Below are 19,164 nucleotides of genomic sequence, written 5' to 3'. Positions count from 1 at the left end.
TTTGTGATTATCTCAAAAGAACCTACATCTTTGGAATCCAATAGTGTAACGTTACCTCAGTAAAAAAAAAAAAAAGCAAATGTTGCCAGTTAATCACTTATTCCAGCTATAATAATATCAATAATAATAATAATATTTAAATCGTTTATTTTAATAATTATAATTAGTTAACATTTTGTAATAATGTCTTCAACATTAATCCAAGTGTTTGGAGCTGGGTATTTTGGCGCGCTCTGCTGTACCGGTAGTTGTCAGTAGAGACGCCGCTCCCTCCCGTCCCCGTCCCGCTGCTGCCTCTCTCAGGTAGGGCCTCTCAGACAGAGCGAAGATGGCGACGGACAAACAGAAACATGAAGGCAGGGTGAAAATTGGACATTATATTCTTGGAGACACGCTAGGAGTGGGAACGTTTGGAAAAGTCAAAGGTAAAACTGTCCCAGATGTTTTGGGTTATTGCTGTAGTAAAGACGGTAAAGCTAAACGAGATGATCGAGTCTTTAAATGCGGATAAAGCAGCAGCACTTGTTGGCTAATAACAGTGTAGCAGCTAGCACTAGTCATGAAACAAACATTAAACAACGGAGCTCTCTGCGTTTGTCGCTGTTGATAGTGTCAGCCGATCGATGCTTCCGTTGTTTTCTGAATAGTCGCACGCATGCGGTATGTTTGTGTGGTTTGTAGATGGATTGGTCGCAGCTAACATGGTTAGCTTCACGGTTAATGGAGTGATTATTGGTGCTCTGAAGTTGCAGTTGGTGGGGACTGATGGATGCGCTCGTGCACAGGCCAAACGTCAACGGCAGATGCAGCTTGTTTCAGAAAGTCTGTCAGAATGACAAGAGAAATTAATTATTTGCCAAAACTCATTTTGCATGCTGTGAGTAAGATGAATTAAAATGATCGTGTTTTTGTAACTTAATTAATCCAGAATGTAGCCTACTGTATGTTCATGCCAGGTTAATTACATTCGTATTAGTCAGGCTAGGTTTATCTTATATATAGGGCTGAAACAACTAATCGATAATAATAGATAACGAAATTTATTATGATTTAATCACGCCTGCGCAGGGAAATCATCCGCCAGTCACGTGACTTTATAGTAGTGAATAACGCATATCTATGGGTAATATGCATCTTTTATTTTGTTTTACTCTATTATGGTGCTCAAGTTTTAGAATGTAATGTGTATATTTTAAACCATTATTTGCACATGTATAACAGCCTACATAAATTATTTAGTTTGCACACTGTTTGAAGGACAACAGCAGGCAGGATGAAGAAAATTTCTTAAAATAATTTATTTTTAAATCTGTTTAATTGAAGACAGAATCAACAGATTAATTTAAATATTTGTAACCCTACTTATGACTAACCTTGCCCAGAAGCACCCAGCAGTTGATGGCATTTCTAAAATCCCATTCTTTCTCAATCGTGTTTTTCTCCCCACAAAGTCTGATGCAATAATGAAATGCCTGCTGAACAACAGTGAGAAAATAGTAAATCATGGCTTCAGGCTTGTTGTGCCCCTCGGAGCAATGCAGTTATTGAATCGTCAATGAATCTTCCTGTATTATGGGGCAATACATGATGCCAACCTTTCAAGAAAGTATGTTGTTTAGGGCAAATATTTCATAAATAAGGGAAACAGAGAAGTTGATACATGTACATTGCTGACAAAACATGGAAACTACTAACCCTATCAATCAAACAAAATAGCCTTCATAAAGACGATTAGGCTAATAGTGCTCTGTTAGGTCTATGGGGTCTAGGACACTCACACACACAGTTCCCTCTGCATGACTGGGTGTTGTGTTAATGCATAACTAGAGCAGTCTAGTTAAAGCAGGCAGGCTGTTTTAAATGTTGCAAGTTGACTGAGACCATATACAGCTTCTGAGAACAGTTCAAACTTCAATGTACAGCTTTCAGAACTTACTAATGCAGCAAAATCCAGTCTTATAAGAAGCTGGTTTGCAAGGCATTTGTCCATATAAAAACAGTTCATGGAAACATTTAATAAATATGCAGCGCACTTTACACATTACTGGCACTGTAATGTTAATGCACGCTTCAAAGTTGTTGACTCCTTTACATCACACATCCTGCTTTTCAGCAGTTTGACAGTATTTTAGTGTCATTTACCCTCAACCCAGGGCAGTACCAAAGTTGTATAATATATAAAAAACATTTTTTTATTTTTTTATTATTAGCATAAACAGCATTGGCTTAACAATCTGAAAACTGATTAGGCTGACAAGTAAAATGAACCTACTATGTAAATGCTTACAACAGCAAACTAGTGATTTACCAGCATGACACAAACACTGGGTGAATTAAAGTATTGGGCTAGTATTAGCCATATTACCAAATGACAGATGAGTTCAATTTGGACAGCAACAGCAAAAAATATACAGGAAATGCTTTTTGCTCTCTTTTTTTGATATTGTATCTATGCATGATTACATGGTTGGTTGCATTTTATTATTGAAAAAAAAAAAAATTTCCTTCTCAGAACAGACATGCAACCCACCGGCATTGATTTTGAGTTAGAGTAAATGGGTGAATCTAGAAGATCTTCTTTAAAGATTGATAGGACGGTTGCTTCTACATTGAATTCGTGTGTCTTTTTCATAAATGCATTGTGAATTTTATTGTATATTTTTCATTGACCTTCTATCTGTCTGTGCAGTTGGCCAGCATGAGTTGACCAAGCACCAGGTGGCGGTAAAGATTCTAAACCGGCAGAAGATTCGCAGTCTGGATGTGGTGGGGAAGATTCGACGTGAGATCCAGAACCTCAAACTCTTCCGCCACCCGCATATAATCAAACTGTGAGTAACATCCATGACCTATTTGTTAAGAACGTGTACCCTTGATCAGGGATGCACCGATGTATCGGCCAATAAAAGCAATTATTTTCACTATCGGTCATTTGTTTAAAAACAGCCGATGATCAGAGCTGCTTATACCCTGTCAATCAAAAGGGGGGCGGAAAAAAACGTGTCAGACTGCAACTCATACTGTGTAGGGTTGGGAATCGTAAGAAATTTTCCGGTTCCGGTTCCGATTCCAGTTCCACCAAACGATTCCGGTTCCGGTTCCGGTTCCCATTCATTAAAAAATATTAAAACAACTAATAAAAAAATAGTAGAAGAGAGAAGAGAAGAGATCCGCCAGTCCGAGTATAAACGCTTATTGCAGGCTTAACGTAGTAATTCAGGATAAGACAAAAACACGGTTTGAAAAATAACATATTACATATTTTGTAAATTCTGAACACACAAAAAAAAAACATTCATGTGGTTTTTTTTTATGTTTTGAAGCATCAGATTTGATGTTTCTACTCTAATAAACTTTTATCTCAGTACTTATGTGATCATTTGAATATTTGTAACATAAATATCGATACTGTGTGATTGTAAAGCTGTTTCATATTGACAACTGCTCTCTCTGGGTCAACGACAGCGCAAACAGATTTGAATGTTCAGGGGTGAGGTTTTTGTAATTTAGGATAAGATCGCGTGGGTGTTTGAATCTCTCTCCGTTGATATCTGACGCAAAACGTAGGCTATTTGAGGAGCGAGAGGGCTTTATTCATTACTATTTTTATGAGGTTAAAGGATAAGCTCCCCAGCACTTCACCAAAACAGCGCACCAGAACCGTTTTCGGAACCGAAACTTAGGAATTTCGCACGGTTCCGGTATTTTTTCAAAAACACTACCGGTTCTGGATAAGAAAATGTCTTGCATTGAATTCTAGCCTGTCTAAGGCTGTTAATAACGCATAAACAGTTCGAAAATATCAATGTTAAACCAGGATCTGTTTGACTATGAATCACCCTTGGTTTGTGGTTAGCCAGGGTTGTCAGGTCCATGGTATTTCCCTACACCAAACATAATTTGTTGCGGTTATAATTCACCCGCAAAAAGCGTTGTGCTCTGTTACTTCTGATAAGAAACAGTCTTAGCTTTCAAATTCTGTCCATTTTATCACAAAATTCAACAAAAAAAACTTTCATCACAATAAGTGTATTGTCAAAACATTTGGTAAATAAACAGAATTTTATTAAGTTTAGTGACAATAATGTTTACATGACTGGTATGCTACTGTTTTTATTATTGCTTGACACAAATTTCACAATTTCAATTCAATTCAATTCTTGAGATTTGATTCTGATCTTGATTCAATATCGATTCCTTTGGATAAATATTAGGTACAGTAGATGCGTTAATGTGTTATGTTAATTTTGCTCCAAAACAAAATATCTCACCTAATGCTGTAAACATACAGAGCCCTGTCAGCTGTTATTATTATTAAAGGTTAAAAATAACATCTCAAATGAAATATAATGCGTTTTTTATAATAACAACGTTATAATACTTTAATGATATAGATATAAATATAATAAATATGAAATATAGTTATCATATTTAGCAAAATACTCCTCTCTATAACAATTTTTTGGTCCAACTAACGTGCTATGGTAATTAAATGGCTTTCCTGAGGTAAATGTAATGTTACGTGACATATTGTTCTCCAGCTGTTTTATGGACCTCTTTCCGCGGTTCAAAAACTGTATCTTTCAAATTACCTATTGATCATTCGTGTTTTTTTTACTGTTAACTAGTAGTAAAGAGTAACAGATGATCGGTTCACGTGCCGCTTGAACTGAGATCTGTCAGCGATCTGTCATGTCACATTTACAAGTGCCAAAACGGTGTTTATTGTTTGAATTTCGTAATGAATTGTAAATTTAAGTGTTTATAAAAACTACCTTATGTGCAACTGTTTTTATTTGAGTGTAATTACTATATATGAAAATAAATACCAGTTCAATATAATAGTTTGGGCTAATTCTAACCTCTAATGTTATAGCAATGTACCAAATGAGAGGGTTCCCTGTAAAGTTTACAGCATTATTTGGCAGAGTTTTTTTTTTTTTTCTCAATCGTATCGGCAGATAAAGTTAGTGTCTGTGCATCTCTTCCCTTGATTTAGAGCAGTGGTTCCCAAACCTGTCCTGGAGTACTCCCAACACTGCACGTTTTCTTTGTCTCCCTAATCAAACACACCTGATTCAACTCATCAGCTCATTATCATATGGGTTAATGAGCTGATGAGTTGAATCAGGTGTGTTTGATTAGGGAGACAAAGAAAATGTGCAGTGTTGGGGGTACTCCAGGACAGGTTTGGGAACCACTGATTTAGAGGCTTTAACTGATTTAGAGGCTTTAGCGGATTTGTTTTTCTCAAATGGATAATTTTTTCCCTTCATTCCCTTTCTCTCTTTTCCCATGCAATGAAAAATCACCAAACGCATTTCTGTTTCCCTGGCAGATTCATTCCCTCTGAATTCTAATTCACAGATAATGCAGTACTTTATTTAGGGGCTAGAATGTGCACCTATTTGACCTACAGATAATCATTTTGAGTTTATTTTATTTTTTATGTACATCTATCCCAGAGTCATAAGTAAAAGAGGAACAAACTTGATGTGCGTGTGAATGAGACCCAGCATCTGTGGACTGGTTTTGCTTTTTTCTTCTTTTTTCTTTTGTGGCATGGAATGAGGCAAGACAGTCACAGAATTAAAGTGGATGGAAAAGAGAAGGAGAGAGGATTTTCATTTCCTCCCATCATAGAGAATCAGTAAATCTTTGTCTTTCATGTTCTGAACAATTATTTTCTGTCTGTCTCCTTGATTTTGGTCTGTGTCTGTGTATTTACGTGTGAGCTGTTTGTCTGTTGAGGTTTTATTTTGAGGTCAGTGTCAATAATAAAGACACATACCTTTACTCTGGCCAGATAATACAAGGAAATGTCGAAGCTATCCAGACTTGCTCCAAAACCATTAGGGATTCATTTACATTTTCCATAAAAATGAATAGTGAATAGTTTATTATTTATTTTATTTTATTATTCAGTAAATATACACAAAATATGCCTGAATTCATCACTTAACAAGAAAGGGAATATGTTTTCTTGTTTAGAGTGTTGTAGATCTTAAAAGCTTTACATTTACATTTCAAATGTTTTCATCATTCAGATGCATTTTGCTGTGACTGCAGAAGCAAACACATGTATTCTTTACAAATTTCTGCTTTTTTTTTGTTGTTGTTGTTGTTTTTTGTTTGGCAGTTACCAAGTCATCAGCACACCAACAGACATATTCATGGTAATGGAATATGTTTCAGGAGGAGAACTCTTCGACTACATCTGTAAAAATGGAAAGGTACAGCTTTTTAATTTGTAGGTTATGATTAAGACTGGAAAATAAATTGCTTTTATGATGATAAAAACAATCAACTGTTCATTTAATTGTTGTATAGTTGAGTCTTTTGTGCTGTCACTGGAGAACCTCCATCAGTGATGCCACTTAAGTGAAGTAAAAAATGCAATACAGTGAATTTTTTTTAAACTTTTTTGAAATGATATCATCTTATAATTCAAGCATTTCAGTTTTGCAAAGCAGAGAGTCCAGGAGGAAGTGAGAGATTCAATGCCACTGTAATTGCTAAAGCATCATAGTTCTGCTGAAAGAGGAAGTACAATCTAGGGATGTGGGCAATGACTAACTCCATCAATGGTGAAATGGAAATTTTGCAACTGACTAGTGTAACCCCCCCTCGCCCCCCGGAGGCAGTCTTTATATCCCACTATTTGAATTAGTTAATCTATGAATGCCACTAAAACAGGTCAAATACGTACTTAGATCACCACAAAAAGGAAGTTTCTGTCATTAATTATTCACCATCATGTCGTTCCAAACCCATAAGACTTCCGTTCATCTTCAGAACACAAATGTGATCTTTCTGATGAAATCTGAGAGCTTTCTGTCTCTCCAAAGACAGCTACGCAACTGACACTTCATAAAGAGATTGTAAAACTAATCCATATGAATTGAGCAGTTTAGTCCAAATTTTCTGAAGAGACACGGTCACTTTATATGATGAACAGTGTGAATTTAGGCTTTTATTCACATATAAACATTCATCAACTCACACATCAGTCTGAGCTTCAACAAAAACCAATGAGGTTCATTCTCACGTATTATGCAGCATGTTTGAGCTTCAGCAAGAGGTTTGTTCTCGCACGTCAAGCAGGTTCGGTTGAGCAAAGCTCCGGTTTATGTTCGCTGATCAAAGTTTATATGTGAATATAAGCCTAAATTCAATCTGTTCATCATATAAAGCACTTGTGTCTCTTCAGAAAAATTTGGACTAAACCACTCAATTCATATGAATTAGTTTTACTGATCTTCAAACTTTTTGAAGCATCAAAGTGGTATTTGCGTAGAAGTCTAGACAGAAAGCTCTCAGATTTAATTTGTGTTCCTACGATGAACAAAAGTGTTATGGGTTTGAAATGACATGAGGGTGAGTAATCAATGACAGAATTAAAATTTTTGGGTAAACTAACTAACCCTTTAAGCATTCACTTAAGCTATGTTAGCCATAGACATTTATTAAAATCAGCTGAATCAATAGGACCAAAAAGTTCAAACCTAATAATCTATTATAAACAGATTTCCTCAAATATTAGTTTGTCCACACAAGTCACTCCGCACATTATGGCATTGTTGTTTGTTTCCACGGCAACCACTTTTTTATTTATCAAAGAATCCTAAAAAAAAATCACAGTTTGCACAAATGTTAAGCAGCACAACTGTTCTTAACATTGATAATAATAAGTAATGTTTCTTGAGCAGCAAATCAGCATATTAGAATGATTTCTGAAGGGTCATGTGACACTGAAACTGGAGTAATGATGCTGAAAATTCAGCTTTGCCATCACTGGAATAAAATGTATAAAAATAGAAAAGAGTTCTGTTGTAATAATAATTGTAATAATATTTCACAATAATATAGTTTTTACTGTATTTTTGATCAAATAAATGCAGCCTGGGTGAACATAAGACTAATAAGAAATAAAAAAAAATCTTTCCAACCCCAAACATTTGAACTGTTATGTATATCAGGGTCCATAAAATCGGCACAGTAAGTTGCAACAGGGGAACATTAAATGAAGAATGTTCAGTTTAGGCCACATGGGAGATGTTAAAATAATACATGGTCCTGTGTCTCTGGTCAGTTGGATGAGAAGGAAAGCAGGCGGCTGTTCCAGCAAATCATCTCAGGGGTGGATTACTGCCACAGACATATGGTGGTGCACAGAGACCTCAAGCCTGAGAATGTCCTGCTGGATGCGCACATGAACGCCAAGATTGCAGACTTTGGTATGTGAACTCTTCATATTTGTGAAACATGGTGGTGGTTTTAATGTTTATATCACAAGCTATACAGACTTCGACTTTTCCTCATGCAGGCTTGTCAAACATGATGTCAGATGGAGAATTCTTGAGGACGAGTTGCGGCTCTCCTAATTATGCTGCTCCGGAAGTCATTTCTGGAAGGTACTTTTTACCTCTGTGGCTGTAATTTTTATTTTATTTTTAATTATTATTATTTAATTTTTTTAAATGATCTTCTCAAAAACCTGCTCTTGTCCTCTAAGATGATGCTCTGTGCAGTTTCAAATGGCTTTGTGAAGTTCATTTAGATTATCTCTTGACGGATCTTGCTGTTCTGATCCAGGTTATACGCAGGCCCTGAGGTGGACATCTGGAGCAGCGGAGTGATTTTGTATGCCCTGTTGTGCGGAACGCTGCCGTTTGACGACGACCACGTGCCAACACTGTTCAAGAAGATCTGTGATGGAATCTTCTTCACGCCTCAGTACCTGAACCCCTCTGTTATTAGCCTTTTGAAACACATGCTCCAAGTGGACCCCATGAAGAGAGCCACCATCAAAGAGATCCGGTCAGAAACTACGCCAAGCACTGTCTATTTCATTTAGTAATGCCATAACTATTAGGATGTGGAGAGTAAGATTTGTAAAAGTTCAAATCAACATTATCTCTCTTTATCTGCTCATTGCTCTCCATTCTCAGGGATGATGAGTGGTTTAAGCAAGATCTCCCCAAGTATCTGTTCCCGGAGGACGCTGCTTACAGTAGTAATATGATTGATGAGGAGGCGCTGAAGGAGGTGTGTGAGAAGTTTGAGTGCACTGAGGAGGAGGTGCTCAACTGCTTGTACAGGTTTGTGCTAATTTATTTATTTTAATCTGTAATGGGCAACTCGTTCTTGACCGTCACATAAATAGGATCACATTCACAAACAAACTGTTTGAATTAGATTTTATTTATTACTTTATTTATGCAGAAATGATTTATTACAAAAATAACACCATGTCAAGAGGTTTAAACAATAACAGGAAAAATAGTAATCCATTGGAGTGACAAACGTCGATAAGCATTAAACAAAAGAAAAAACAGCAAGTTGGCGCAAATGACTTCTCCGGAGAACAGTTCCTTAAGAGGAAGTACTGTTGAGAAGGACACCATAAACTTTTATACTCTCCACCCACAAATCAATCAATTAACAATGAAGTCTTCCACAGGTCCTGCCAATCACATTTCAACACCATATTGTTCCCAGGAGGCAGAATGTGACAAATGGGGCCATAACACCTCTCCTCAAAAAGATTCTGTCATTCCTCTCTTTCTCTGCCAAATAAGACAGATGATAGGGCAAATCAGTAAGAATTTCAGAGTTGTTAAGGCGTCCATCTACTTTCCCCTGAGAATATTCAGCAGATAATTATTAACTGAAAGGCTCTTAGCTATACTGTAAGGTCCTTTAAACTTAGCTTGAAAAGCAAACTTTGTCAAAAAGTTCTTGCATTTTAGTTTGAGATTTACACAACTTCTTTTGAGCAACAGCTTCTGCCTCAAAAAGTCTACAGCGAAACCCACTCACGTAGTCTACAACATTTTCGGGAGGCTTAGAGGTCTGCCATTCATCAGCTAAAATAGCAGTAGGTCATCATACTGTATGCCCAAACACCAGTTCATTTGGATTAAAACCAATGCTGTCTTTGGTTACTTCGTATAGCCAATAACATCCACGGCAGTCCCTCTTCCCAATCAGCATCAAGTTTCACACAATATGATCTTAAGAGTTTTCAAGGTTTGATGAAACCTTTCAAGAGCCCCCTGACTCTGTGGATGGTAAGCACTAGAAATATTGTGGGGAAACTTGAAGTTGATGCAGGGCTTTTGAGAACTCTCGACATACTTGTCTTCGAACCCTTATCAGATTGAATTGCTTTGGGATACCAAAAATAGACAAGTTAGTGAGGGCTTTCAAGATATTAGTATTGATGGACCTTAATGGGTAAGCTGCAGGATAACGGGTAGTCTGGCACATTATTGTAAGACGATAATGATGACCAGTCCTAGACCGTGGCAAAGGACCAACACAGTCAATCTTGTTCTAAAAACTGAAAACTTTCACATAATCCGTTTTTTAGACCCCGGTATGACCAGCAAGTCCTTGATGAGCCAATTGCAATATAGGTTCTCTAAGTGTAAGGGAACTACAATCTGGGTTTTAGGTTCCATCAAAGAATTTCCTACTTTTGGCAAAGTTGACAATCTTCAAGGAAATACGATTCAGAATGATTGTCGGATCCCTCCTTAGACCTTGCTGCAGAAAATAAAGGCTTACGAGTGTCGTCTGTCTCTTGTGCTGTAATTAACTCCTCTTGAGAGATCTGTAAAAGAGGGGTTAGAGAACAACCATCAACATTAGAAAGGGCAGCACAACTAATATTCTCAGGAGTGAACATTAACCTCAGGTGTTTTAACAGATTCGATCATTGCTTTACACTAGATTCTTCCAGACACAAACACATCATTAGATTCTGGTTTGCCTGAACTGACAAGGAAAAGAGGGTATCATTTAGTGGAACCTCTACAACTTGATGTTCAGATAGTTGTTTAGCCATTGATCAAATGACTGCACTAGCTGGAAACATATCAGGGAATTCTTCGTTGCCTTTTCAACCTCATATTTTATGGGTACAGATACTACTATGGGTGGAGCTACCACAATACTCTCTCCCTGAACATTCCCCCCAGCTAAATCATTTCTTAAAATAAACGCAATTCCTGGCCCTGAAAGTGCCAAACGAACACCAACCGCAACATCACCAGATACTATCACTGAGGAAAGATGGATTCTGTGCAAAGGCACTTCAACAAACCCCATGTCAAAACCTTGTACAAATACATGGGTTCTGGTTGTTGTTTCATATACGTGTTAGTTTTTCTAATATGTCCTGCCTTTATCCTCCCCTGTTTTGCAGTCGCAATCACCAGGATCCTCTTGCTGTGGCCTATCACTTGATCATAGACAACCGCCGCATTATGAGTGAGGCCAAAGACTTCTATTTGGCCTCCAGCCCCCCAGACAGCTTTCTAGACGATCTGCCCGCTCATCACTCCGCTAAGATTCATCCTGAAAGAGTGCCATTCCTAGTGGCCGAGTCTCAACCGCGTCCTCGACACACGCTGGATGAGCTTAACCCCCAAAAGTCTAAGCATCTTGGTGTTCGGCGGGCAAAGTGGCACCTGGGAATCCGTAGCCAGAGCAGACCGAATGATATCATGAGTGAGGTCTGTCGTGCTATGAAGCAGCTGGATTATGAGTGGAAGGTAAGCATCTGTGCATGTGGTTTGATTTGGACTTTAAAATTCTCAAATATACAAATTGCAGTAATAAAGGGTGGAGGAGTGGTAAAAATAGATAAAAGGAGCGAATGCATGTCTTGCTATGCATTTTTCCTGCTTATCCTCCTGAGGTTCATGATCTTGGGGTAAATTCCATCTCTTCCTTGTGGGAAAGAGTTTTGGGGCTTCTGGTAAATTCTATAAATAGAAAAGACTTGACCGCTTTCTCTCTTTCTCACACACGCGCACACACACACACACACACACACACACACACACACACACACACACACACGCACACAAACTTACAGAGTAAGCAAATAGAATTTTAAAAACAAACTTTACAGTATGGTATCTTCATATCTTACAGACATTATTAGAAGAGCCTGGAGCTAAAATGTAAACAGAGCCTCTAAAGTATTAAGGACAGTATTTATTCCTGTGATAGCATTTGATAAAAAAAAATTCCAGGATTGTTTGATGAATAGAAAGCTCAAAAGAACAGCATTTTATTTAAAATAGAAATCTTTTGTAATATTGTAAATGTCTTTACTGTCACATTTGATCGATTTAGTGGGTCCTTGCTGAATAAATTATTATTATTTTTTAAAATAACATCAAACTTTTAAATGATAGTGTAAATTAAAGGTACACTGTGGAATTCTATGGTTGAAACAAAATCACAGAGGATTGTTTTGTTTTTTATGTCAGTTATGTTTATAGTAAGAGGAAATCCTATAAAAGGAATATCTATTAAATGTTGTCTAACAAAGTAATAGTGATGGGATTTATGGCTCTTTGAGGGGATCCGGATCTTGGCGATCCGTTCCTTTCAAAGAGCCGTTCAAAAGAACGGCTTTTTTGGCTCTTTTTAAATATTTAGTCAGTTTTAAGAAGCCAGCTTGGGGGCATCTCAGTTTATCCTGGAAATAATCACTGGGAGGAATGATGAGGTGAGATTTGTAGTCAAATAATTAAAACTCAGATATCACACACCAATATCTGAGTTTGAATTATTCTGAAATATTGATTATTACCTCATTTGTCATGTGTGGACTATATTCCATAGGGTTGCACAACATCCCTCTGCTTAGACAGTGACATCACTATTTTGGATTTACCTTTAGTACAAAGTGTGTGTATGTGTAAAGCTACGTTGACTTATGTTATTCATACAATACCTACTCACAAATAAACATCAAAAACAAAGCCGGCTGCAATGAATTTCTGTGCAAAACAGCTTTTACTACAAACACTTCCACACAAGAACATTTTGATAGAAAACAAAAAATATTTAAAGTTTTAAATATATACTGTAGATAAAATTAGAATAAATAAAATGGAAATGTCTACATACAGTCCACTATTACTACTATTACTACTGTAAACTTTGCAAATAGGACATCAGCCCCTTCAAGTCTTAAATGAACAATAACAAAGTGGGCTGCAATGAATGTCTGTGCAAAACAGCTTTTAGTGAAAAATTTCTATACAAGAACAGTATCACAAAAGAACATTTTGACAGATAACAAAAAATATTTAAAGTATTAGACATATACTGTAGATAAAATTAGAATAAATAAAATGGAAATGTCTACGTACAGGGTTTTTTTCCACTGGAGTACTCACGTGAAGGATGCGTGACAACTATCATCATGCTGTTAGGCAGTAGCACCCCTGCGCTGGGTGCGCCCCTCCCCTAACTGTTCTGTCTCGCGGAGGAGCTAATTTGTGTGCATCTGTGTGAAACACGCATAGGAAAAAAAGAACGACAGAAAGAACGGCTCCCCTCCAGCCGCGACGGCTCCCATCGTTCATGTTTATGAGCCGTTCAAAAGAATCGGTTCGTTCGCGAACGTCACAACTCTACAAAGTAATGTATCTTCCGCTAGCCTGTGGCTGAAGGCGTTATATGGTTTGTGTGTCTTAATTCAACTGGTTGAAGTTCAAGCATGTTTGACTGAGTGAGTCATCAGTTTTGGACGGAAATGGCCTTCGTCTTTGTTTATAAGTGTGTTCATTCTTTGTCTTATCTCTTAGCGGCCTCTCTTATCAAGTTGAACAGTGTTCACTGCTGTTCAGGAGTATGCCATTCAGACCTCCTCAAAACAGTGCAAATGTTACAGTGCAATGAACCTGTCGGCACAGTCCTTTTTAAAGTTAAATGCTGGTAAATATGAATCTTTTACAGTCAGATTTGTTAACTCTCCTCTTTTTTTTTTTTTTTCCTCTTTGGTTTGATAGGTAGTGAATCCTTATTACTTGCGAGTGCGGAGGAAGAACCCAGTCACTGGCATACATACAAAGATGAGCCTCCAGCTCTACCAGGTGGACAGCAGGACATATTTATTAGACTTCAGGAGCATAGATGGTAAAATTGTCACTCTTATGTGTAATTTTTAGTTTTATTTAATTTTATGTTTTATTTGTTTATAACTGCTTTAATTTACCAATAACCAATAAAAAAATTAAAATAGACAATCACACATAAGAATATGAATACTGAATAGATCTGATAATAATACAAGTATCATTTTCAGCATGTCTGAACTGTTACTATGTTACTACGTAAAGCTTGTGAGACATCAGTTAGAGTAGTTACTGAATGGTTGTTTATATGACATTGTGTAACTACACATTATGAGTTTTGTAGTCAGTGGTATCTTATAAAATGTTTTTAAATGTAATATTTTTACTTATATGTTGGAGCAATTATTGGATTGCTATTGTGTTATTTTAGTTAATTACATCAGCAAGAAACTTAAAATTAAATTAAAATTTAAATAAAATATTTAATTTACTTCTGATTGATGTCTATTCTGCTAAAATCTCATGATCTGGCAACATGCTGCTTAGGTAAACAAAGTTTATGTAGTTTCTTATTGTAAATAGGGGTTGCACAGACTAGTTGACTTTAATGCTCTGCTTTAAGACTCTCAAGCTTGGCGTCGTCATGGCCTATAGAGTGCGCTACAGGATAATAAATATTTGAAGTACACTTTTACGCTTCGTTTCCAACAGTCAACATGACAAATGCATACTGTGAGTCCTCCACAATACATGTTTGATTATACCATCTGGATGCTCAAAATTGATCAGGTGAATGCACGTTTTATGTATGCACAGCTTATTGTACACGTGAGTTAATCACCGTTCTAAACTAATGCTGCAGTGTTACTCGCGCGCACGCACACAAACAGTAACTCACACATCACATGCAGATCATGCACACAGAAACATTCAGTTTGTTTTTAGTTTGTTTTTAGTTTGTATTTGTGTAATCTAAAATGTTTTGTCAACACTGTTATGTAAAAAAAACTGTTCTGTGATTTATCAATAAAATAGCTTATAAACTGAAAAGTTCTAGCATATAATCTTAGTATCTAAAAACCACAACTTCACTATTATTAGAGACGCTGCCAGGAAGAATTAATTCGCATGCGATCGCTCTCTCATTAATGCATTCATATAAATGTAATAATCATTACTGTGCTACTTTTTCTGTATCTGATTTAGAATGAGCAGAAGTGAGAAATATAACCCAAAGACAAAAGAACTGATAAAAAATAAGCTGTTATGTAGGAGCAATAGTCTTGAGAGCAGCGCTCATTAGACATAGCTGTGCACAAGGCAACCAGCGTTCGAGTCTCAGCTTGAGGTTCAGGCTTATTTGTTCATTCATGACGTCATCAGCGACTAGTCGACCTGACTTTCATCGCATAAATTTAGATTAAAAAAGTCTGAAGTCATTCAACCCCTAATTGTAAATGTTAAGAATTGTTTCTTTTTTTTTAATATTGTTTTATTAACTGTACTAAAAGGAACCAGAAACCATTAAAAGGAAAAATTCCCTACAATTCTCATCCCTGTTGTGGCGTGTTCTGGTGTGTTTTCTGCATACTTCACCATCTGATGTCTTCTGTTACTTTCAGATGATATGATGGAAGTAAAATCAGGGACTGCCACGCCTCACCGCTCTGGCTCAGTCGGTAACTACCGGACTACCCTAAAGAACGAGAAAAACGAATGTGAGGACGCAACAAAGGGCGATGCGTCCGCACCCTCCACACCTCCGATATCTGGAGGGAAAGCGGTGGAAAGCTCTCTGGCTTCTTCTCTTACCTCCTCAGTGGATTCCACTGGGGGAGAGATCCTCCCCCGGCCGGGAAGTCACACCATAGAGTTCTTTGAGATGTGCGCCAACCTCATCAAGCTGCTAGCACGATAACTTGTGGTTCCTCTGATGCCTTTCTCTCTCTCTCTATCTCTATCTCTATCTCTATCTCTATCTCTCTCTCTCTCTCTCTCTCTCTCTCTCTCTCTCTCTCTCTCTCTCTCTCTCTCTCTCTCTCTCTCTCTCTCTCTCTCTCTCTCTCTCTCTCTCTCTCTCTCTCTCTCTCTCTCTCTCGTCTTCCCTCTCACACTCTGGCTTGATTTCTCTTTCTTCTAGAATACTCTCTACCTCTTCATCCTCAGATGTCTGTCTTCATCCACAGCAGTCCTCCTATCTCTATTATTTTGTCTCTCTTTTTCTCTCTCAGTGTCTTTAGAGCAATAAGCATGCAGACAGACTCAAGACTCCATGCATCCCACTTGCATGAACAAGCTGAATGGTCTGTGGCCGTACAGTCGCCAGCATCAGCCTGTTTAAGGGGACTGAGAAAAGGTGCAAAAGGGAAAAGGATGGAGGTTGTTTTTTGTGCCACAGTCGAGGTGTCAGAAAGATTGCTAAGCCACTTTATAGTATCTATACTCTTTTAGAGATGGTTTTACAGTTCTTTTTCGGGTTTTATAGCAAGTATTTCCTTGCAGAGAGTGAGGCATAGAGTTATACACTGAGCTAGCTGTACTGTACACAATGCTGTTGCAATTCTTGGTGGACCAAGAGATCTATAGAGAAAGAGCCCTTGTGGGCATGTGGGCCGACAAGTGAGACAAAGCGCTTTTGCACAGTTTTACCTGCAAGTTTTTGTGGACCAGTGTCATGACTGGTTATCCCATTGACACAGCCTACTGGGAAGGGCACTCGATTAAGAGGAGCCTACTTAAATAGCGGGCCACTGCTGGGACGGGCCAATTTAACATGGTGGGCACTTTAACACAAAGGGACAACTTGATAAGTCAGCCTTTCTTAAGGAAGAGACCAATGTAAGACCCATTTATCCTGAGGGAGTGCAATGTTCTTGCCTCTGTTTCATAGATTTTTGTTTGTTTGTTTGTTTGTCACACCTTAGACTTTTTTTCTATTTGCTCACATTTTACATAAATTTAAGTATATACAGAATTTAAACATGCATTCAGATTTATGTTTATCAGTGCTTTAAATGGGGTTGTAGATTGTACTGAAATTGTGATATTGGACTGGATTTTTTTTTTTTTTTTAAGAAATGTTTGATTATATCGCTGTAAGATGTTTTATTCCATACACTGCTTTATCAAAAACTTTTGTTTTACTATTATTTTAGTTGTTTTACAAAACAATGGTTGCTTCAACTGAGTACTCCTTAAATCAAATGTTTCTGTACCCCCCTTCTTTAGCTTTCTTTGGCTTTCTTTAGTTTTGTTTTAAATGTAGGCTGCAAAGATAAGTGCCGCTGAGGTGTCCAATATAGTTAATCACCACAATGAATGAGTTTATGTATTAACTCATATATGCAGATATCCTTTAAAAAAAATTGACGAACTGTGGCTGAGTGAGCCACATAGTTTTGTCTTATTCCTGTGTTTGAAAACCAGTGTGAAATCTGAAAATTGGAAAGCTCCTCCTACATGCATGTGGCTTCATGTGCCATCTTAAGTCAACATGTCAACATGAATAAAAAAAATATTTTATGTAGGAGCTTACTGACTGGAGAAATCCTCCTTTCAGATCAGTGTTTTATGTTCCACAGAAAGCAATGAAAACAATATGGTTTTTAAATAGTTTATTTGCCTGTCTGGAGCTCCAGCTGGTCAAATTGATTATATAATTAATAGTTTTTAAACAATAAATTCATACTTTTATTTGTTTGGCACAGCTCATTTACAAGTCATGTGATTTAAGCAAGAAGAATGTCTTAATGCACATTCTTACCACAAAGTATAACTTGATTGATGAGGATAACTTGATTGGTCCTAACAAATGCAGCAACATCATATTCTCAAAAAGAAAAGGAAAAATAGGCCTGTAAATCTCTGATTTGAGTGATGGATTTCTTGAGTATTTGTTACATGTTCATGTCTAGTTTCCTATATATAAATTAAAAAAAAAAAAAAAGATTACGTCTTTTTTGTTCAAAACTGCACTTCAGTTGTCATTTCAAATTCTTTATTAATGAGACTTTAAAGCTAAAACTTGACAATCTATGCTTTGTAAGCCAGCTTAAGACAAATCCAGAGAAATTGTTTGGTTTTGCGCTGTCCCCTTTACCTTTTTTCTTTCTTTCGAAATGTATTTCCCCGTGCAAGTAGTCTCATTCAAATGATTACTCTTCCTTATCATTAGGGAACAATTTCAGCCTTTGAAAACAAGTTTAGAAAATATGTTGATGTACTTCTCTTAACTGCATTTATGTTGATTATCTGTGAAGAGATGCACCTGACAGAGGCTTGCCAATGTACATTTACAGAAAATTACTGATAATTTACAATTAAAAAGATGATTTGTAAATACAACTGCCTAATAAAATAATACATGAAGACAGCATTGTTCTGTGTCTTGTGAAAACATGGTGTATGTTGTGACTTTTTATGTATTTAAAAAAAAAAAAGTTAATTATATCACTCTAATATGTACATTACTGAATGTGGGTAATATTTCACAACATTAGTTAATAACAGTAGTATTACATTAATTACATTATATTAATTAAATTAAAATATATTCAACTTAGAATTACTTATATAATCATACAGGGAGGGACATGATATAATGAATGGGATGCAGAAAGCTTTCTGTGATTGGTAGGTTTAGGGTTAGGGGATAGAATATACAGTTTGTACAGTATAAAAATCATTTTGTCTATGGAAAGTCCCCATAAAACATGGAAGCGCTTGTGTGTGTGTGTGTGTGTGTGTGTGGTATATACCCATGCCCAGTAGCTTTTCTGTAGACTTTTGCAGAACATAAGTTACAAGTATATACAGACATGACTTTCTCACTTTCTAAACTCCCCACTTTGAAAAATATTCACTTGAGTAAAAAGTAGGCATCTCCCTTATGCGCACATACTGTACAGGTCTATACTTAAAAATAAAAAACTACCAGCAGATGTCGCTGTAATCTTGAAGACATATGTTATCAGCGTTAACTGATAATGAACCTTTTCTGATTTCTTACTCCTTCATTTTTGTAGAGGATCTGCAACTGTATTGGGCTGAATTTAAATAATTTTGTTGATTAAAAACTGCTATTTTAAATCAAATAAATGGCTCGTAACCATGCATGTAGTTATTTTAGCCTATGTTTAGTATAATTGTTTTCAATATTTTATTATATTTTAGAACTAGCATACTACTCTTAGTTTTTCTTTATATGGCAGGAAAAAAAAATAGTAAAAGTAGTAACTTTAGCCTATACTGCACACCTGCCGTAGTGCGTCATGGCGTA

General features: G+C 36.8%; 1 protein-coding gene across 1 annotated transcript; it reads left to right on the top strand.

Moving 5' to 3' along the window:
* Nucleotides 1–268: 268 nt before the first annotated feature.
* prkaa1 (protein kinase, AMP-activated, alpha 1 catalytic subunit) lies at nt 269–18,261 on the top strand. The gene is made up of 10 exons (XM_084113340.1): nt 269–425; nt 2,690–2,831; nt 6,140–6,233; nt 8,093–8,237; nt 8,327–8,414; nt 8,596–8,820; nt 8,952–9,101; nt 11,213–11,561; nt 13,821–13,947; nt 15,509–18,261. Exons 1-10 carry the CDS (start codon nt 329–331, stop codon nt 15,802–15,804), a joined length of 1,713 nt encoding a protein of 570 aa, XP_083969466.1. The 5' UTR covers nt 269–328; the 3' UTR covers nt 15,805–18,261.
* The last annotated feature ends 903 nt before the right edge of the window (nt 18,262–19,164 follow it).

This window comes from Abramis brama (genome assembly GCF_963993115.1).
Source record: "Abramis brama genome assembly, chromosome: 5".
Taxonomy (NCBI): domain Eukaryota; kingdom Metazoa; phylum Chordata; class Actinopteri; order Cypriniformes; family Leuciscidae; genus Abramis; species Abramis brama.
The sequence above is the reverse complement of the archived record's forward strand: the minus strand, read 5'-3'. Positions and strand labels throughout refer to the sequence as shown.

Coding starts and splice junctions, on each gene's coding strand:
- prkaa1 (XM_084113340.1), top strand. CDS start 329: ATGGCGACGGACAAACAGAAACATGAAGGCAGGGTGAAAATTGGACAT. Junction 426..2,689: donor AACGTTTGGAAAAGTCAAAG/GTAAAACTGTCC, acceptor CTGTCTGTGCAG/TTGGCCAGCATGAGTTGACC. Junction 2,832..6,139: donor CACCCGCATATAATCAAACT/GTGAGTAACATC, acceptor TTTGTTTGGCAG/TTACCAAGTCATCAGCACAC.